At 47.8% G+C, this 22468-nt stretch overlaps 1 protein-coding gene across 1 annotated transcript in view; it reads left to right on the top strand.

Annotated features, from left to right (window-relative positions):
- The window catches only part of LOC135909884 (uncharacterized), a 234741-nt gene that overhangs the window by 39485 nt on the left and 172788 nt on the right, over positions 1-22468 (top strand). The window contains exon 4 of the mRNA XM_070529808.1: positions 20853-21176. Within this exon, the coding sequence (XP_070385909.1) occupies positions 20853-21176 (324 nt within the window). The remainder of the gene's footprint in view (positions 1-20852; positions 21177-22468) is intronic.

Raw genomic sequence — 22468 nt, 5'->3', positions numbered from 1 at the left:
GACAGCTGAATGTTTGAGATCCAAGTAAATAAGCTGAAACAGGCAGGCTTTCCTTCAGTCCTTCTTGAAGCAGTGGGTGAATCGCTCTTGTGGAAGCTGCGGCACAAGGCGCATGGGCAGGAGCAGGCGACCCCCTCAACAGAGGCCTCCTAGAAGTTGTGCTCTGTGTGCACAAAATCGCACACAACTTGAGGAAGGTGGTGACTAAACAGGGCCTTCGACTCGTGTTCTCAGCCCCCTGCAAGTTATTCCAACTATGTAGATGCATGGCGGATGGTCTGCGCAAGGTCGCGTGCACTACTAGGCACGAGTACCAGTACGTGCACTGTGTCACCAATGTGGCGTACCAGTTTCCGCTGCGATGCGTCGGTGTTTACGTTGGCCAAACTGGCCAATATATTACTGACCGACTGCGTCAGCGTACCCGCTCCTTGAAGGGTGATAGCGGCGCCAGTCTCCCCAGTCACACCAGGGAATGCAAAGGTTGCTACCTCAAAATTCAATCAGGGCATCATTGTAGGACGGGGAGTCTCTACCCTCGAGCGACAAATTATGGAAGCGGCACAGGAGTTGATCGACGATGACTCGCCTTCCCCTTCTTCTTTCACTCTCTTTATGCCTGTTGCAAGTTGTATATATTTGCGCAGGCTCCAATAAACCTGTTGTTGGCAGTCAGCGCTCGTCCGGTGTCCTCCCTTGTCCGTGTTTTTTGGCGCTGTTTTAAATATTGTCACGGGGTAGTGACGGTGAAGAAAGCAAGAATACGGTGGAATACAAAACTAGCTTTTATTGGGCGAACCTGTGCCCACAAGAACAGGCTACACTTATAGCACAACGGTAGCGGCGAACACGGTCGGCGATCGTCGGAAATCTGATCAGCGGGTCAAGTGCGTCGGCTTTTATACAGCAGTCATCGAATGTTCCAGACTAATCGTTCAGACCCGCATGCCTTCCACAAAGTTCTACAACATTCGAGTCACGCGATGAAATCAGATAACACAAGGTTCGGCGACAACACAGCGGATAGAAGCATCGATAACTTTCCAGAAACTTCGGATACATGCAGACGCGTCCCGCGCTGTGCGATAACATTTGTTAGGCGGCGAAACGCAGTCGCCTGTTAAATATAAGTACACGTGTCAATACCCCCCTCTTAAATATCATCGACCCGATGCTGCACACAAACGAAGTTAATAAACAAAAGCACTCGTAGCAAAGAAAACAAAAATAACGAAGTTCGTCAGCGTCCGTAAAAGGGTTTAAGGCGCACCACGTGGACCACTTCAGATCGTGCGCGGCGCCGCTGTGAATGCGAAATGCCGTCTGGCACGACCTCATAGTCCAGTGCGCCAATACGTCGGATGACCTTGCAGGGTCCGAAATATCGTCGGAGTAGTTTCTCACTGAGTCCTCGTCGGCGTATCGGGGTCCAGACCCAAACACGGTCGCCAGGCTGGTACTCGACGAAGCGTCGTCGGAGGTTGTAGTGTCGGCTGTCGGTCCTCTGCTGCCTTTTGATTCGCAGGCGGGCGAGCTGTCGGGCTTCTTCGGCGCGCTGGAGATAGCTAGCGACGTCAACATTCTCTTCGTCAGTTACGTGCGGCACCATGGCGTCAAGCGTCGTCGTCGGGTTCCTGCCGTAGACCAGCTTGAACGGCGTGATCTGTGCTGTTTCTTACACCGCCTTGTTGTACGCAAAGGTTACGTACGGCAGGACCGCGTCCCACGTCTTCTGTTCGACGTCGACGTACATTGCTAGCATGTCGGCGAGGGTCTTGTTCAGGCGCTCCGTGAGACCATTCGTCTGCGGATGGTAGGCAGTTGTCCTCCTGTGGTTTGTCTGGCTGTACTGCAGAATGGCTTGGGTGAGCTCTGCTGTAAAAGCCGTTCCTCTGTCGGTGATGAGGACTTCTGGGGCACCATGTCGCAGCAGGATGTTCTCGACGAAAAATTTCGCCACTTCGGCTGCGCTGCCTTTTGGTAGAGCTTTAGTTTCAGCAAAGCGGGTGAGATAGTCCATCGCCACGACGATCCACTTATTCCCGGATGTTGATATCGGAAACGGCCCCAACAAATCCATCCCAATCTGCTGGAATGGTCGGCGAGGAGGTTCGATCGGCTGTAGTAATCCTGCTGGCCTTGTCGGTGGTGTCTTGCGTCGTTGACAGTCTCGGCATGTCTTGACGTAACGGGCGACGTCGGCGGTCAGACGCGGCCAGTAATACCTTTCCTGTATTCTCGACAGCGTCCGGGAGAATCCGAGGTGCCCAGCGGTTGGATCGCCGTGTAGGGCGTGCAGTATTTCTGGACGCAGCGCTGACGGTACAACAAGAAGGTAGCTGGCGCGGACTGGTGAGAAGTTCTTCTTCACGAGCAGGTTGTTTTGTAGCGTGAATGACGACAACCCGCGCTTAAATGCCCTAGGGACAACGTCGGTGTTGCCTTCCAAATACTCGACGAGACCTTTTAGCTCCGGGTCTGCTCGTTGCGGTTTAGTGAAGTCTTCCGCGCTTATTATCCCAAGGAAGGCGTCGTCGTCCTCGTCGTCTTGCGGCGGGGGATCGATGGGGGCGCGCGATAAGCAGTCGGCGTCGGAGTGTTTTCTTGCGGACTTGTATATAACCGTGACGTCATATTCTTGTAGTCTGAGGCTCCACCGCGCCAGCCGTCCTGAAGGGTCCTTTAAGTTAGCTAGCCAACACATTGCATGATAGTCACTGACGACTTTGAATGGCCTGCCATAGAGGTAAGGGCGGAATTTAGCTATAGCCCAAATGATGGCGAGGCATTCCTTTTCGGTCGTAGAACAGTTGCTTTCCGCTTTTGACAGCGACCGGCTAGCATACGATATCACCCTTTCAAGTCCTTCTTTCCTCGGGACTAGGACGGCACCGAGGCCTAGGCTACTGGCGTCAGTGTGGATTTCGGTATCGGCGTCCTCGTCGAAGTGTGCAAGTACCGGCGGCGACTGCATGCGTCGTTTGAGTTCTTGAAATGTCTTGGCCTGCGGCGTTTCCCACTTGAACGCGACATCACATTTGGTTAGATGTGTTAGCGGCTCCGCGATGCGTGAGAAGTCCATGACAAAGCGCCTATAGTAGGCACACATGCCAAGGAATCTGCGCACTGCCTTCTTGTCGGTTGGCTGCGGGAATTTTGCGATGGCAGCTGTCTTCTGTGGGTCGGGGCGTACTCCTGATTTTCTGATCACGTGGCCTAGGAACAAAAGCTCATCGTAAGCGAAGCGGCACTTTTCCGGCTTCAGAGTGAGCCCTGATGACTTGATGGCTTCTAACACTGTCGCAAGCCGCCTAAGGTGATCGTCGAAATTTCCGGCGAAGACAACGACGTCATCCAGGTAAACAAGGCACGTCTGCCTCTTCAGTCCGGCTAACACCGTGTCCATGACGCGCTGAAACGTTGCAGGCGCCGAGCACAGTCCGAATGGCATGACCTTGAACTCGTAGAGGCCGTCTGGCGTGATGAAGGCAGTCTTTTCACGATCTCTCTCGTCGACTTCTATTTGCCAGTAGCCAGACTTGAGGTCCATCGATGTGAAGTATTTAGCGTTGCAGAGCCGATCCAATGCGTCGTCTATCCGTGGAAGGGGGTACACATCCTTCTTCGTGATCTTGTTCAGTCGACGATAGTCGACGCAGAAGCGTAGGGTTCCGTCCTTTTTCTTTACCAGGACTATAGCAGAGGCCCACGGGCTTTTCGATGGCTGGATGATGTCGTCGCGCAGCATTTCGTCTACTTGTTGCCTAATAGCTTCACGTTCTCGCGTCGAAACTCGGTAAGGGCTCTGGCGGAGTGGTCGAGCGCTCTCTTCGGTTATTATGCGATGCTTTGCAACTGGTGTTTGTCGAATCCTCGATGACGTCGAAAAGCAGTCTTTGTATCGTCGGAGAAGACTTCTGATCTGTTGCTGCTTACTCATAGGAAGACTTGGATTCACGTCGAAGTCTGGTTCGGGGACAATGCTCATCGGGGTAGATGCGGCTGAATCCGAGAGGACAAAGGCATTGCTGGTTTCCACAATTTCCTCGATGTATGCGATTGTCGTGCCCTTGTTGATGTGCTTGAACTCTTGGCTGAAGTTGGTGAGCATAACTTCCACCTGCCCTCCGTGGAGTCGAGCGATCCCTCTTGCGACGCAAATTTCACGGTCCAGCAGTAGATGTTGGTCGCCCTCGATGACGCCTTCTATGTCAGCGGGTGTTTCAGTGCCGACGGAAATAATAATGCTGGCGCGCGGCGGGATGCTCACTTGATCTTCGAGCACACTCAAGGCGTGGTGACTACGACAGCTCTCCGGCGGTATCGCTTGATCTTGTGACAGCGTTATCGACTTCGACTTCAGGTCGATGACTGCGTCATGTTGATTCAGGAAGTCCATGCCGAGAATGACGTCTCGGGAACACTATTGGAGGACAACGAAGGTGGCAGGGTAAGTCCGGTCATGAACGGTAATTCTTGCCGTGCAGATCCCAGTCGGCGTAATCAGGTGTCCTCCAGCGGTTCGTATTTGAGGGCCTTCCCATGCAGTCTTAACTTTCCTCAACTGGGCGGCGATGGATCCACTCATGACGGAGTAATCGGCTCCTGTGTCTACTAAGGCGGTGACTGCGTGGCCGTCGAGAAGCACGTCGAGGTCGGTGGTTCTTTGTCTTGCGTTACAGTTAGGTCTCGGCGTCGGATCACGGCTGCGTCGTGTTGAACTGAAGCTGGAACGTCGCGTCGTTAAGTCGTCTTTCGTCGGTGTAGTCTTGGCTTGCTGACTTCGTCGGGACGGCGGCGTGTCATCATTAGGTCGTCGAGATGGTTTCTTCGTCGTCTTCGTCGGCGGCGGAGGATCTTCGTCACTTCGACGAACAGCAACCGCACCTCCATCGGTTGCTGCTTTTAGTTTTCCGGATACGGGCTCGCTGACCGGCCCCGGGCTGGGCCAGTGTATGGTCGGCGCTGCGGCGACAGGTAGCAGCCTGGTGATGGCGAACGCGACGGTCGTCGAGAGCTCCACTGAGTAGCGGCGAGGTAGTCGGCGATATCGCGAGGGCGTTCACCTCGCTGCGGGCGCGGAGCATTGACGGCGAAACCTCGCAGTCCCATCTCCCGGTATGGGCATCGGCGATACACATGGCCGGCTTCTCCGCAGTGATAGCAGAGCGGACGGTGGTCGGGGACTCGCCAAATGTCCGTCTTCCTCGCGTAGGTGCGCTGGGCGACGGGTGGGCGTGCTGGCGGCGGCGGCGGCGGAGGACGGAATTGCGTCGTTGCAGGGCCCTGGCATGGTCGCGGAGGGGGACCTTGACGGCGTGTGACGGCGGCGTAGGTCATCGATTCTGGCTGGGGCTGCAGTAATTGAGGTTGCACCTCAGGAACCCCAAGCGATCGCTGAACCTCATCTTTCACGATGTCAGCGATCGTAGCTACTTGAGGCTGCGATGAAGGCAGGACCGTGCGCAGTTCTTCGCGCACAATGGCCCTGATGGTCTCTTGAAGGTCATCCGAACCTAGTCCTTGGATGGCATACTCTGGCGTGTGCTCCTGGTGGTTATATTGCCGGGTGCGCATCTCCAGAGTTTTCTCGATCGTCGATGCCTCTGCAGAAAACTCAGCCACAGTCTTCGGTGGGTTACGAATAAGTCCGGCGAAAAGGTCTTGCTTGACGCCGCGCATCAGGAAGCGAACTTTTTTCTTCTCCGACATTTCCGGGTCCGCGTGCCGGAAAAGACGGGCCATCTCCTCCGTGAAGATTGCGATCGTCTCGTTTGGCAGCTGCACTCTGGTTTCTAGTAGTGCTTGGGCTCGCTCTTTTCGTACGACGCTTGTAAACGTTTGTAAGAAGCCGCTTCGGAACAGGTCCCACGTCGTTAAGGTGGCTTCCCGATTCTCAAACCACGTCCTGGCGGCGTCTTCCAATGCGAAATAGACATGCCGCAGCTTGTCGTCGCTGTCCCAACTGTTAAACTTAGCGACCCTCTCATACGTTTCGAGCCAGGTTTCCGGGTCCTCGAATGTTGATCCGCGGAACGTCGGAGGTTCCCTGGGCTGCTGCAGCACGATGGGGGACGCTGGGGCTGCCATTGGGGTTGCCTTGTCCGCAATCTTCTTGGTCTTCTCAGGTAGAAGTCCGTGCTCCGGGGGCAGCTGTTGAAGACGGCGGCTTGCTCGATGCTCCGGGACTACGTTGGTGTTCTCTTTGTGCTCCGGGCTTGGATCACGGCTTGTCGGGGGCGTCCGGTACATGAACGAAAAGCACCTCCACCAGATGTCACGGGGTAGTGACGGTGAAGAAAGCAAGAATACGGTGGAATACAAAACTAACTTTTATTGGGCGAACCTGTACCCACAAAAACAGGCTACATTTATAGCACAACGATAGCGGCGAACACGGTCGGCGATCGTCGGAAATCTGATCAGCGGGTCAAGTGCGTCGGCTTTTATACAGCAGTCATCGAATGTTCCAGACTAATCGTTCGGACCCGCATGCCTTCCACAAAGTTCTACAACATTCGAGTCACGCGATGAAATCAGATAACACAAGGTTCGGCGACAACACAGCGGATAGAAGCATCGATAACTTTCCAGAAACTTCGGATACATGCAGACGCGTCCCGCGCTGTGCGATAACATTTGTTAGGCGGCGAAACGTGGTCGCCTGTTAAATATAAGTACACGTGTCAATATGAATAAGCAGCAGGTGAATGCAACTCAAGCTGCCATGGTCCTGTCTAAATTAACGGCTTATGTACAATTTCCGGCACATGTAGCCACCTGACTTTCTTGATTGTTTTTCATTGAAACTGATTATGGGGGAGACTTTGTGGACAATTTTTGCCAGAAACCAATATCCCGAAATTATTTTGTGCTGCTTTTCAGCAGAAAAAGAAATGATATACATATAGGCACTTTCCTCATTCTTGCTTTGGTATTTGTTTTCATTGTGCATACATCATGCAATGCTAACTCATCCAGATAAATTGTAGATATACAGAAGAGTTGACTGTTGGGCTAGTTGGTCGTCCATACTTGAAGTAGTAGCTTAGCGCAAATAAAACCAGACACAAGTCTGTCTTCCTTGTGTCTGTGGTTTTATTTGCGCTAAGCTACTACTTTTAAATATGTAGATATACAGTTACGTTTCTTAAATGGGATGACTGTTGACTTACTCTTCACAGTAGCCACTTTCTCCGGTGTTGCTGGAAGCTCCTCGGATGCATGGGACATTGTGCGGCAGCCGTGTCCAATCAGGTTTCTTTCCCCTGCTTGCACTGGCGTCCAAGCAGAGTTTAAGATATGATGCCACTTGTTGAGTGGCTTCACAAATCCCGTACCAATCTGCACCTGCGATACGAAGGTTTTTTTTTCTGAGCGCTACTAACACTAAAACGCACTTGTATAAGACAGTGTTGTATAGGTTATTTAGGTCCGTCAATTTTTGATGTACCGCCATCATTTCACATTTTGTACCTCGAACAAGTTTTGTTGACAAATGGGGTTAAACCCAACCGCACCAAGAAATTAATGATTTTGTAAATGATTAAAGTGATAAAAGTTTCCTACTTTAGGGGAAGCAAACAATCATATTTCATACAGTCCAACCTTGCAATAATGTAATCGACGGAGAAAGCGAAAGAGTTCGTTCACATAGTCGCAGCACCACGCAGAGAATAGTGCAAGAACGAGTGCTGTCAAAGCCTCCAAGATGCAAGCAGTGTCACAAGGAGAACAGCGCAGCACACATGAATTAGAGAGCTACGCGTGCCAGTCTCCAACGGCCACCGCCATCATACACTGCATGGCCTTGTTCTGAAACACACTGGAGACATGCCTAGAAATTATGATTGCCTTTGCATGGTTGAAAACGAGTGAATTCCCCTGTGGCTTCTGCAAACCGCGCGCAGCACTCAGTCATCACGGCATTTATATATTTATAATGACTAATCTGCAGCGGAGAATGCGCCAAGTCCTGTCGCAACTTCAAACTTCAGAACTTGCTGTGCACCCTCCTTTTACCAAGAACAGGTCTGAAATATGTTCATTATATGTGGACGAAGTTACAACAAGCATCGTGAGTAAATGGTACAATAGTGCAATGAAATAGGATTTTAAGTAGTAATTCCTTATATGTGGGAATATTATAAGCGAGAACTGTAGTGTGCTATGATGCAAGCTGCGAGAATTTTTTTACATATGGTGCTCCAGTAATAGCAAAAGTAAAGGCATTTGATAAACCACTGATAAGCCACCACTGTTTTTCCCTTCGCTACACTTCTTACTCGCACCGGTGTCCTGCACTGGAAAGTGCAGCTGAAGATAAGAGTTGCGTTGCACGGCAGAAGAAAGCATCCTCTATTCTCAGCCCCTAACCCCCCTCCCCATGAAGCTGGCCGAATGCCAGTTTTAGTGTTGCAGAATGTGTGAGCCTTCCACCATTGTCGGAACACAAAATTCTTTGAAATGTCTAAACGAAGGTTTTTACAGGTCTCAGAGAAAAATTAAAGGATATCCAAGAACGTTCTTGGCCATGTAAAAGCCTGTTCAAGGGTGCAAAATCCGATGCAGAAACAGGAGATAAGATCGGCATGCTGATCTCATGCCTTTTTTTTTATAATAATAATAATGCTTTATTGACACAGGAATTCCGCCAACACTAATACATAATAGGCCTGCCAAAGCGGCATTGGGCTTGAAGGGCAGAGCCGACAGACAGCGTTTAAAACGATGTAATATCGCGGATATGGCAAGATATGCAGCACCATTGTTAACAGGCACTGACACACAAGAGAAACACAAACAGCAATGAGGAGGCAAAAAATGAAAAGAAACCACGTATCATGCGATGAAAAGTAACATAACCCACCATTCTTAATAGAGAGCAAGAAAACATACATCAGGCATTTGTATGACACTTAAAAAACCATCAATTATCCTATTGACAACAGCCAACAAAAAACAATGAAAATAGGAACCATAAAAAAAAGAGACAGGAATATACATATGAGATCTGCAGGGAGCAGAGCACTGAAACAAAACGAAAGTACTCGTTGCACGCTCTATTCACACACATCAGTAGGCGTAAAATAAAACAAATAAATTAATGTATTTAATCCACTACCCTAAAGTTAAGTAGGGTTTTAATACACATGCAAGAACCAACCGTGTAATGGATTAGAGGGTAATGCGACGAAGAATTTGTTTTAATTTATACTTTGATATCGCGCGAAAGGCGCATGCTGGTAGTTTGAGAGATGAAGGGATGAAGCAATTACGAGTGCGCTGACCGTACTTGGTAGAACAGCGAGGCACCCGAAAACGGTCTTTCGGCCGGAGACAACGAGCAGGAAAATGTTCAACCTTGTATTTGTGCGACCAGAAATGCCTCAGGATGGCCGTTTCCGCTAGAAGGGCGTTACAATCTGGCAACCTTAAGGCTTTGAAAAGGTCGATGCCGGTGGTTAAACATAAATCATAACCAACAATTTTCAGAATAGATCGAAGGATGGAGTTGACTCTATTTTTCCATCGAATCGCGCAGTGACCGTACACCGTAATCCCATAGCGAAGCGTACCGTAACCCAAAGCTTGCAAAACCATTTTACGAACGGAGAGTGGCATGTAATATCTGATATGGTATAATGTACCTGAAACTGCACGTAATCTTGAGCATATATATGGGCCAGATGCGTGTTCCATGTTAAGTCACTGTCGAGAAAAACGCCGAGGTATTTCACTGTTGAAACATATGGAACGGGTGAGCAGGTGCAGGGGGAGCAAGATGAAGAGTGTGCCAGTAATGGAAGGTTTAAACTGACTTTCTTCAAAGGATTATGAAAACATATAAGCTGTGTTTTCGAGACGTTTACTTTAATGACATTGTTAATGAACCAGTTCATAACGCTGATCGTTGCATCTTGTAAAAGGGAGATTGCGTCTGAAAAACGGGGAGCTTGAGACAAGATAACTGTGTCATCTGCGTACTGAAATGTAGAAATAGGGGTAGCAGCGGCGAGGTCTTTCACATATAGATTAAAAAGAAGTGGACTTAATATAGATCCCTGAGGTACTCCGGCTTTTGTTGAAGTTGGATTACTCCGGTACTGACCAATGGAGACCAACTGCGTTCTATCCTCCAAAAAGTTAGAGAGTAGCTTTAGGAAAGGCCCACGAAATCCCATCAAGGAGAGTTTATATAACAGAAGACTATGGCAAACACTGTCGAAAGCTTTGCTAACATCAAGAAAAAGAGCACATACGACCTGGTTAGCATTAAAAGCTGAATTTATGATGTCTGAAATATCCTCAAGGAGAGCATGTGTGCCTCTGCCTGGAACTAAACCATACTGCGTACTGGAAATAATGCTACTGGCGTCGAGGTACGTCGACATGACTTGCAGAAGGTGTTTTTCTAATATTTGAGAGATACACGGCAAAATTGAAATTGGGCGATAATTTTGGTATCTATTTCGTGTACCACTCTTGAAGAGCGATATGACTATGGCCTTTTTCATTTCTGTAGGTATAATACCATTGGTTAAAATGTGATTCAGCAGTGATAACAGCACATACTTAACAGCGTCGAAATTTCTGCGTAGCTCGTCCACACAAATGCCATCAATGCCCGGTGATTTACCAGTTTTTAGATTAAAAAGAATTAATCTGAGATCAAGTTCTGATAGAGGAGGAAGTTGTGCAGATTTGTATACGCTGTTCCTTAAAGTACAGTGATCAGGGTGTGGTTTAGCAGTACCAGAAACCTGCGAGAAGTATGTATTAAATTCATTTGAAACAGTTGCTACATCTGCAGAAAAATGGGACTCAAGTGGTAAAGGCGACCATCACGTTTGAATTTACCTCTTAATTCATTTGCAAGATACCACGTCTTTTTCACGTCCGAACGAGCTTCTTTGAATTTTTGGCGCATATGATTTCGCTTTGCTAGCCGAATCATGGAATTCACTCGATTTCTACATGTCTTAAATTTCAGTAGTAGCTCCGGACTATTTGGAGCCCGTTTAGCTTGGGCCCACATAAGATCTTTTTCCTTAATTGCCGCTAATATTTGTGGCGATAGCCATTTGTTCTGTTCTCGTCCTAATCTCACTGTTACAAACCGGGTCCATTTGTTTCTGTAGTTGTGGAGAATCTGAACGAAACGGTCGTATAAATCAGCTGGAGAGAGTGTATATAACATGGACTGCCAGTCATGCTTTGTGACGCATTCGTCAAAAAACCTTATGATCAACAATGCAAATTTCCTTTTTCATACTGTTGACTTTTAAAGGCGTGGCATTTTCTACAAGATGGCAACAGACGAAGTAATGATCAGCGACCTTTGTTTCAACAACAGCGGCCTGCATCGCATGATTGGAGCACCGAACATTAATATGGTCAATGCAGGATTTAACCAACTTTCCACACAGAAATTCTTCACGAGTTGCTTGATGTATAATGCCTTCTAATCCACATTTAGATAATAAATCGAGATAGTCGGCGACCGGTCGCAGAGTGGGGAGGAGGGTGTCGATGTTTATATCGCCTAGCACACACACGTTTTCGTCAAGAGATAGGGATGATAGGGCTGTGTCAAGCTCTGATAAAAATAAGCGAACATTGCAACAAGGCGGCCGGTACATAGACAAAGCAAGAAATGAAGTCCCAGATGAGCATAGTCACAGAGCAACAACTTCAGCTTGCGAAAAGGAAAGCGGGATTTCAGAAACAGGAGATAAGATCGGCATGCTGATCTCATGCCTTAATGTTGAATTGACTACTGCTTGAATAAAAGGTCTGAAGCCCCGCAGGGGCGTCTGCGTGAGTAGGCATTTGGTGTGTTGCGACACCACGGACCCGAGCACATGAGGGTTGGACGCTCCCGCGTGTAGCCGTGCGCGGCTTAGCCGTGTCTGGGGAAAAGGGGATCCTAGGGGTTGAGCCGATGCTGGGTGTTTGGACCTTTAAGGCCCCGCGGCTGTGGCAACACGCCCCTTTGGCTTCTGCTTCACATAGGCGGCACCCCCGGACTGACCCACCCGGGGGAAATCGGCAGTCGCCTTTTCCTGTCTCTCCCTCCTTCAATCTTCGTCTTTATCTCTCACTTTTTGACCTTTCCTGTCTCCTTCTCTCTTCTTTTTACTTCTTTTCTCCTGGCGGCAAGGGTTAACCCTGTGTGGGTATCCAACCTTGGGTACACCATATTCGGTTATAGTGACGGCGTACGACTGGCGTCATGCAGACTTGTATGGAAGCTCTGCCGCGTCCCCTCGTTGGGCTCCGTGGTGGGTGGTCGGGGCTGTTGCCGAAAATATACATTCTTTCATGGAAACTTCTTTCCCATCCCTTGCTGATCGTCCTCAGAAACGAGGGTGCACCGAAGATGTCTTCACGTTTTTTGGACGCCAAACCCAGAATTTTCCCCGCTTTCACGTTATTCATTCTGAAAAGCCAAACAAAGTAGTCGGAAACATCTCACCATTCCTTGTTTCAAAATCCCTGACTGATGTTTTTGGTCCAGTTTACAAGGTGTCGAGGATGGCAAGCGGCGACCTCCTCTTGGAGCTCCGCAACGTAAAAGAATATCAGAAACTACCGCAACTAGTGTCATTCGGGGAGACCCCTATAACAGTAACCCCACACCGTACAATGAACCCCACCCGTGGTGTTGTGTCAGATGATGATTTGCTTGAGCTGACTGAAACAGAACTCCTGGAGGGCTTCAGCGAACAAAATGTGTTCAATGTCAAAAGAATTAAGATGAGGCGGGATGGTAAAGAGATTCAGACGAAGCACCTAATAATTACTTTTGGATCAAGTATCTTGCCCGAGTCAACCGAGGCTGGGTACATCAAGCTCCGTGTTAGGCCGTACGTGCCAAATCCACTCAGATGTTTCAAATGCCAGCGTTTTGGCCACAGTTCGCAGAGCTGCCGAGGCCGCCAAACTTGTGCGAAATGCAGCGCGCACGAACACTCCTCTGAAGCTTGTCAGAATTTTTTCCACTGTGTAAATTGTGGTGGCGAGCATGCCGCATACTCGCCGTCATGCCCGTCTTGGAAGAAAGAAAAAGAAATAGTAACAATCAAAGTAAAAGAAAACATATCATTCAAAGAGGCACGCAGGCGGGTTGCATACCTCCCTAAGACCAGCTTTGCCGAAGTGGCGCGTCAGGGGGCAGCGTCACAGCGGACTCCGGCGGCTGTCCGACCCACAAGCCGTGAGTCGGCAGTTACGCCATCTGCCCCCGCGGCAGTTGCAGATAGCGCTGCTCCGTCTACCCAGCAGACGGGGCCACCGACCCCGAAGGTGAGCGCAGCCGAGGCCCCGTCCCACCCTCCCCGGCCCCTTCCAGCGCTGGCAACAGCCGGCGCAGCCAAATTCCTCAGGGAGCCCCATCGACCTCCGGGCTGGTGGGCGCAGGGGTCTTGCCCTCCAAGGCGGGACTCTCTCTGAAAACTTCTCGCTCGCAAGAGCACGTGTGCGGCGCCCCACAAGAGGTAATGGACAAACCACCTATCCTCAAGGCGCACCAAGCGCCTAAGGAGCGGCGAGGCTCCCTCGAACGCTCCAGAAAGGGCAAAACTCCTGTTATAGGGCCTCGAAAGGGCTCTGTAATTTAAGCACGGTAATTTCCATAATCACTACTTCTGTTTCTGCACACACAGCACCTATTAACTCCCAATATGGACACACAAATAATTCAATGGAACGTCAGAGGTCTTCTCAGAAACCTTGATGATGTGCAGGATCCTATACAAAAACACAATCCAAAAGTGCTGTGTTCACAGGAAACACATTTAAAAAACAAACACAGAAACTTTCTTCGACAGTATCTAACTTTTCGCAAAGATCGCGATGATGCTGTCGCATCATCGGGCGGTGTTGCCATAGTCACTCATAGAAGTATAGCGTGCCAACCTTTACAGCTACAAACGCCCCTTGAAGCAGTGGCGGTTCGAGCTGTCCTACTAAACAAACTCATCACCATTTGCTCGCTTTACATACCCCCCGCATTACCAACTAAACAAACATGAATTTCAGTCCTTGATAGATCAATTGCCAGAACCCTATGTTGTTCTTGGCGATCTCAATGCGCACAGCAGCCTGTGGGGAGACTCTCGTATCGATGCGCGAGGTCGTCTCATTGAACAGTTCCTTTTTTCATCTGGTGCGTGTCTGCTGAATACGACGACACCCACATATTATTCTCTCGCAAACAGAAGATTTTTTTCAATTGACCTCAGCCTAGTTTCCCCTTGTATACTGTCTGAACTCGAATGGAAAGTTACCAACAATCCTTACGGAAGCGACCACTTCCCCATACTGCTAAAAACACATAAAGAAAAAGAATGCCTACCACAGGCTCCTAGGTGGAAGATCGATACAGCCGACTGGGAGAAGTTCCAAAACTTAACTAGTATCTCATGGAATGACATGTCTTGTTTAGGAATTGATGCTGCTGTGCAGTATCGCACAGCCTTCATTATAGATATTGCATCTGAATGCATATCAGAAGTAAATGGCTTGGCATGTAAACGGCGGGTCCCGTGGTGGAACGAAGATTGCAGGATCGCTCGTAAGAAACAAAACAAAGCATGGGGGTTGCTACGCGCTTCTCCCACTGCAGATAATCTAGTCAACTTTAAGCAAGTAAAATCCCAAGGCAGCAGAACCCGCCGACTGGCCAGAAGAGAAAGCTGGCAGAAGTATTTATCGAGAATTAACTCGTTTACAGACGAGGCCAAAGTCTGGAACAGGGTAAATAGAATTAGAGGGCGACAAACATATTCACTCCCTCTGGTAAATGCACAGCGCGATACACTGCAAGATCAGGCAGACTCACTTGCGGAGCACTTTCAGAGCGTGTAAAGTTCAAACAATTATTCGCAATCTTTCCTCATATATAAACAAATAGAAGAACGTCAGCCATTAACAAGAAAAAGTCGAGAGAATGAGCCTTACAACCGTCCTTTCAGTATTGCCGAATTGAGAGCTGCCTTGAGCGCATGCAAGAGCTCCGCACCAGGATCTGATAGAATCATGTACGAAATGCTGAAAAACTTACACAATAACACGCAAGTGACAATACTCACACTTTTCAACACTATCTGGGACGCAGGGTACCTTCCGACCGCATGGAAAGAAGCCATTTTGGTCCCTGTTTTAAAACAAGGCAAAGATCCTTCCTCAGTGGCAAGCTACCGCCCGATAGCCCTCACAAGTTGCATGTGTAAGGTATTTGAAAAAATGATAAATCGGTGACTGACCCGTTTCCTTGAACAGAACAAAATGCTTGATCCCGATCAGTGTGGCTTCCGAGAAGGGCGCTCCACAACCGACCATCTTGCACGTATTGAAGGAAATATCTGGGACGCATTTATACATAAACAGTCCTTCCTTTCGATATTTCTCGATACGAAAAAGACGTATAACACAACGTGGCGATACGGGATCTTGCGAGACTTATCGGAAATGGGCATGCATGGTAATATGCTCAACGTAATAAAAAGCTACTTGTCCAATCGTACCTTCCGGGTGAAAGTCGGCAATGTGCTATCACGTCCTTTTACTCAAGAAACTGGTGTACCCCAGGGAGGCGTGCTCAGTTGCACACTTTTTATTGTTAAAATGACAACGCTTCGTGCTTCCTTACCACCGGCCATTTTGTATTCCGTCTATATGGACGACATTCAAATAGGCTTCAAATCCTGTAACCTCGCAGTATGCGAGAGACAGGTACAGCATGGTTTGAACAAGGTGTCAGGGTGGGCAGAGAAAAATGGTTTCAAAATCAGTCCTCAGAAGAGTTCTTGTGCGCTGTTTACAAGGAAGAGAGGCCTGGTTCCGGATCCTTGCTTGGAAATGTGTGGAGATCAGATACCTGTAAACAAAGAGCACAAATTTCTAGGTGTTGTACTCGACAATAAACTTACTTTCGTCCCACACATTAAACATCTTAAAGAAAAGTGTCTGAAAACAATGAACCTAATGAAACTTCTATCCCAGACTACGTGGGGAAGTGACAGGAAGTGCCTAATGAATCTCTATAAGAGCCTCATCCGGTCACGATTAGATTATGGTGCCGTGGTATATAACTCTGCCGCCCCGAGCGCGCTGAAGATGCTAGACCCTGTTCACCATCTAGGTATCCGCTTAGCCACGAGCGCTTTCAGAACAAGCCCGATTGAAAGCTTATATGTCGAATCGAATGAATGGTCTCTCCATCTACAGAGATCATACACTATCTTTACATATTTCCTTAAAGTACACTCTAATCCTGAACATCCATGTTTTCATACCGTTACCGATATGACGTGTGCTACACTTTTCAGCAATCATCCCTCCATAAGACAGCCTTTCTCGCTGCGTGTGAAGGAGCTCAGCGATGAAATGCATGTCCTACTCCTCGAGCATCGCCTAATGCACCTAACCAAGCTCTTACCTCCTTGGGAGTGGCAGGTGATACAATGTGACATATCCTTTATAAAAGTTTCAAAGCACGCTCCTGAGGCCGAAATCAGAATGCATTTCCTAGAACTGCAGTAGAAACACTCCTGCGCAGAGTTCTACACAGATGCTTCGAAGTCAAATGCCGGGGTATCCTATGCAGCCGTCGGCCCATCCTTCTCGGAATCCGATGTACTGCATCCGGAAACAAGCATCTTTACGGCCGAGGCCTACGCATTACTCTCTGCTGTGAAGCATATAAGAAGATCAAAACTTCCAAAAGCAGCGATCTATACAGACTCTCTTAGCGTCGTGAAGGCCCTAATGTCCCTCTACAAACATAAAAATCCCGTATTTAATGAACTGTATTCGGTATTGTGTAAAGCGTACTCATCTAACCAGAACATCATAATATGCTGGGTCCCTGGCCATAGGGGAATCGAAGGTGACGTTCTCGCGGACGATATGGCCACGTCAATCACATCGCAAGCTGTTAACCTTACCGCTGACGTGCCTGTCACAGATCTGAGGCCTTTCTTACGAAATAAACTGCGACATCACTGGCAGTGCACGTGGGACGCGCAAACAAGTAGCAAACTGCACGTTATAAAGCCCCAGATAGGTTTTTTGGCCTTCCCCAACAAAATCTCGGCGAACAGATGTCCTATTCTGTCGCCTCAGAAGAGGACACACGTTTGGCACCCATAGTTATCTGCTTACTGAAAGTGAACCTCCAACCTGTGCAAGCTCGCTGGGCTATGCTCGCGCATAGGAAGAAGTAAAAATAACTTCCAAGGGTGCGGAACTAAGCACTCCATTTCCCACGTAGATTGCAGTGTTGGAGTAGTATATCAGATACCGCTATCATGCGGCGAAGTTTACATAGGCCAAACAGGAAGGTGTGTGAATGTGCGCTTGCGTGAACACGAATTGTCTATTAGAAATAAGACGAATGGGCGCCTGCCTGTCCACTGCATGGCGTGCACGTGCAGGCCGATCATGAAGGAAACAAAGATTTTGTGCCGCTGCCCAGATAGCCGAGCCAGAGAGCTACTCGAGGCGCACCATATCAAAAAGAAGGGACAGCAATGTGTCAGTGAGACCTCAGTTTATTTACATAACAGTGAGATGAGGTTTATTGACGAGCGTAGGTAGGTCGCGTTTCGCTTATACAAGGTTTTACTTTTCTTTTACCTTGCCTTTTTTCGCGCACGCGCAGTGGTGTATGTCGGGTGTGTACTTATATGTGTACCTTGTGGAATTAATTTCAGTTGCAAGTCTGCGCCCATCCTTGTCCCTCGCTGTCTTTGTGGTTCGTTTGCTCGCGCAGTTAAACAATATGTTCGCTCCTCCAACCTGTGGTAGATGCGGTGAGAGGCTTACCGTCCTCCACGTGCTCCTGGAGTGTCGGGAAGCCGCAACGGAGAGACAGAAACATTTTCCGCTTGCTTACCATTATAACATCCCTCTACACCCGGCTATGTTTCTCGGTAAGGAACCACTTTTTGACACCAAGACAGTCCTCAACTTTTTAAATGATGTTGTGCTACATGTAATAAGACCATTAAACTCGTAGCGCATCCTCTTTCCAGAGGATGCCACTGTGATAGTTGTTTTATATAGCACATGCCTCCAGGCCCTTGTGCCGCAAGGGCTCTAACGAGGCCTTGATGCTCTAGTTAATTTTAGAAACTCATGCAATGTTTAATATAGTATCATTATTTTGAAACGCACCTCAATGCTCATAGGACGCGTCATTTATCATCGCCATAAGTTTATTACAATTACATTTTACGCCTTTTACAGCGACTATATTTTAGGCCCCTTTACAGCCACGTCACATCAACTCCATAGAACCCATCACTCCACTGCAAAATCATTAACACTTGCATGGCGCTCTTTGGCCATACCTGGCCCTTGCACCGAGAAAAACCACACCTTCATTCATTAAAAGGTCTGAAGTTCAGTTCTTCTGCTCCGCAGTATTTGTGCCTTTTCACAAGCTCCTTTTTGTGCTGATGACAAGTTTCACATTTCAAACTAATTCATTATCACAGTTCAAACTAAAGCATTATCGAGCTTTAAGCATCCTCAAGTAACAAACATGAGGATGACTTTTCTTGATGCCGAACTGTATCTATTCGGAGTCAACAATGCACAGTGAATGCTCGTTACTACGAACACCACATTAACAGATATTTCAGAAATCGTCTGCTGACTAATTGTATTCTCTATGTAAAAAATATTTCAGTTCTATGAACTTAAGAATACCGAGCTTTTCAGTATAACGATCGGTATTCAGTTTCGCTGTGATGTTACATCTTTTGCACTGATGTAGTACATATTTTTCATTGTATTCAGCAAAGCCAACATTTCTGCGCTGTCGGTGAAATCATCAATGGCTCTGGACTTGCCTTTCAAAACTGTAATGGTTTTAACATTAACAACTTTACGGAATTTTAACGATTTTCGTTGTGCTCTACAGCTGTCGCTTGAGATCACAGCCCGGTCCTTCGAAAGGAGGGAATTTGTATGAAATCATGTATTGCTTCTGATTAAGTGATCGGTTCTCATTATTTTGTGACAAACATATTTCAGCATGCCTTGACACAGCATGCACCGCTAAGATTTTGCATATTTTCAGACAAGTTGACGATTACTGAGTTATGCTAAAGGATGTGTCGCCTGGTCATTCTAAAGAGCTTGTGAACAAAGTGCTTGGTGCTTTTGAATCTTGTGGCAAAAGGTTCAAATGCACGTATGCGTTCCCTGAAGAGTTCCATGCCTTCAGTTGATATCAGTATCATTTTCATGATGGTCAGGTGTGCTAATGATACCATCCACAGTACAAAAGCCAGTTCCTAGCTACAATTTAGCCCATTCCAAGATTGTGAAAAGGGGCATTGCAAAAAACTGCACGCTCACTACTTCCAAAAAGCTTTGTGACTATCAGATTATATGCAGCCTTCAGCTCCGATTGCTACGCCTGCACAATGCTGGCTTTCCTGCAGAATCGTTGGCTTCTATAGCAGTAAGTTTAATTAAAGGAATGAATTGAGGGAGCCAGACATGCCACAATGAGCTTGAAATCGAAAAGGCATGGCTTGTGCTTGTGCCATACATTCATGATCTGACCCACCTCCTCAAGAAAGTGGCTAGGAAATGCGGTATCCGGTAGTTTTCTTGCCTCCTGGTAGCTATGGTATAATATCATGAATAGTGCTGCCAAGGCAGACTGCACAACAAAGAACACTACATGTTTCGAGAAGTGCAGATCGGGTGTGGTGTACAAGATGCCCCTTTCATATGGAAAATATGTGAGCTAAACCAGCCAATGCGTCAATGAAAGATTGAGAGACCAGTGCAAGCTGTTAAGTCGTTGGCAGGGGGTAGACATTTGGCAAATCATAACATGCGGTGCTCTTGCAAACCTGACTTTATGGGCACCCGCGTCATGCGTAGCTTCGCAAAGCAAGCTAAAAAATATTTGAGACTTTGTACATTACAAACGAAGCTGATAAATGTCTGATCACTGTTTACCAGGCCTTTCATGACAAGGAAAAAGCACATCTCACGCGGCACTGGAATTTATACGTGGGACAACTGCACCTTCTGCATTTGCTTGTATGTGTGTGCGCAATCTGTGCGTTGCCCTCGTGGCCTAACGAATAACGCGTTTATCTCCTAAACGTGTGATTGAGGGTTATAGTGGAGCTGAGGGTACGTGTTTTATTTTGAAACATTATCCTTTCAATTTTTTTTTTGTTAGGAGTGAAATGTCATGACGCTTGGCATATGAATTTGTGTTCCGTTTGTAGAAACGCATAGTGTGCAGCCAACCGCATAGGTCTTCACAGAATATGTCTACCTCAACGGCATTGCCCTCGTAGCCTAACGAATAAGGCGTTGTTCTCCAAAACGGGTGACTGGGGGTTCCAGTGGCGCCGAGGGTACGTGTTTTAATTGGAAACATTATCCTTTCAATTTTTTTCCTTGTTAGGAGTGAAGTGTCACGACGCGTGGTATATGCATCTGTCTTCCATTTGTGGTAACTCATAATTTGCAGCTACCAGTATAGTTCTTCATAGAATATGCCTACCTCAACGCCATTGCCCTCGCGGCCTAAAAAATAAGGCGTTGGTCTCCAAAACGGGTGATTGAGGGTTCCAGTGGCGCCCAGGGTACGTATTTTAAATTGAAACATTATCTTTTAAATTTTTTTGCTTGTTAGCAGTGAAATATCAGGACGCTTGGCATATGCATCTCTCTTCAGTTTGTAGAAACTCTTATTTTCAGCCAACAGTATAGTTCTTTATAGAATTTGCCTACTTTAACGGCATCGGGGGTGGGCTCAGCGGCTGTGCCTCTGCATGTCCACTAACCCGCTGCTCTTCGCCATGCAGGTGTTTACCGAGGCAATCATCCTGACGCTTCTTCCGGCCGTCCCCTTTCCTTCGTGCATGCCAGTTGCGTGCGCATCATGGCCCCACGCAAACGATGACCCGGTGGCAATTACGACGCATCTTCGTGCATCTACTATCAACGGAACTACACAATCGGCATCGCCCTCGCTGTTCCTGGATCTCGGTCAAGCCAATCAAGCACCATCGTCATCGACAGCCGCCTTCACGGCAGCTATAAATCCTCCGCATCTGTGCGACTCGTTTCGTGGGCTAAGCGGCTGTGCCTCTAGCATGTCCACTAACCCGCTGCTCTTCGCCATGCAGGTTCGTTCACCACGCAGTTTATTTGCTAAAAGGACGAGCAATTACTTCTTGGTACAGCTGCCGAGCCCCCAGTGTTTGTTTTCTATGGCGTGTGAGTTCTTTGCTGTTGTGCGTTTCCTGTTGCTGCTATCAGGCGATATTGAGCTCAATCCGGGACCCCATACAGCGTTAGTCTTAGAGGAGCTAAAGAAACTATCTTCTGGGCAATCTAAACTTCTCTCGGAAATCCAGGATCTTAAACATCAGGTGCTGGCAACTAATGACGCCTTGGTCGAACTCAGTAGACGTTTAACAAGCGTTGAAGCAAACTGCCAGCAAATTGAGCCCTTGAGGCAGCAGCTCGGAACCATGCAAACCGACACCGCTGAGACGGTTCATTGGGTTTGTAATCTTGAAGCTCGCGTTGATGATGCCGGTAATCGCTCTCGGCACAATAACTTGACCTTTTGTGGCATTACCGACACTAAGAAATCTGTATCATTTGCTCAGTCAGAAGAACTGGTCATTCGGCTGTGTTCTGATTGGTTAAATGTTTCTCTAGAGCCAAGGGAAATCGAACGAGCTCATCGCCTTGGTCGATACATCCCTGGTCGTAAGCCGCATCCCTGTCGAATGGCCGCAAGCTTAAAAACACTTCATACAGCATGGGTGAGGATTTTTCTAAGCCGGTACAGAATGCGCGAAAACATCTTGTCGCTTTTGCACGAAGCCAATCAGTTCCTTTTTCTCTTCGCTTTAAAACATTATTCATAGGTTCAAAACGCTACATTTTAGATACAATACAATAAACTATAGCTATCGCGTTGTCACCAGCATTCGTCCTGCCGTGCTCTGCCTGTCCCCCGAGAACCTTTTTCAATCTCTGTTATTTTTACTAACATAAGAAGCTTTCTTCCGAAAAGACAACAAGTATCAGATCTAGTATCTTCATCTGGATGTGACTTACTTATACTAACTGAAACAAGGCTCACCAATGATATAACTGACGGTGAAGTTCTGAGCGAACTACCGAATTTCGATGTTTTACGTAAAGATAGGCAGGGTACTCGGGGCGGTGGCGTTCTTATCGCAGTACAACACATCTCATGTGCTCCACAGGTAATGTGGCCACTTACCTACAAGTTGTGTGGCTTATCATTCGTGCTAATCCGCAGCTGCTACTTCTTGGCGTCTGTTCTTGTCCCCCCAACGCTAATCCTGACTTCCCCCGCCATCTGTATAACACCTTGAACCAATTAACCAAAACATTCCCGAACGCTTGCATCTTGCTCTTTGGGGATTTCAATTACCCA

Source organism: Dermacentor albipictus, unplaced genomic scaffold (genome assembly GCF_038994185.2).
Source record: "Dermacentor albipictus isolate Rhodes 1998 colony unplaced genomic scaffold, USDA_Dalb.pri_finalv2 scaffold_31, whole genome shotgun sequence".
In the NCBI taxonomy this organism is placed as follows: domain Eukaryota; kingdom Metazoa; phylum Arthropoda; class Arachnida; order Ixodida; family Ixodidae; genus Dermacentor; species Dermacentor albipictus.
This window is presented reverse-complemented; position numbering and strand designations above follow the sequence as displayed.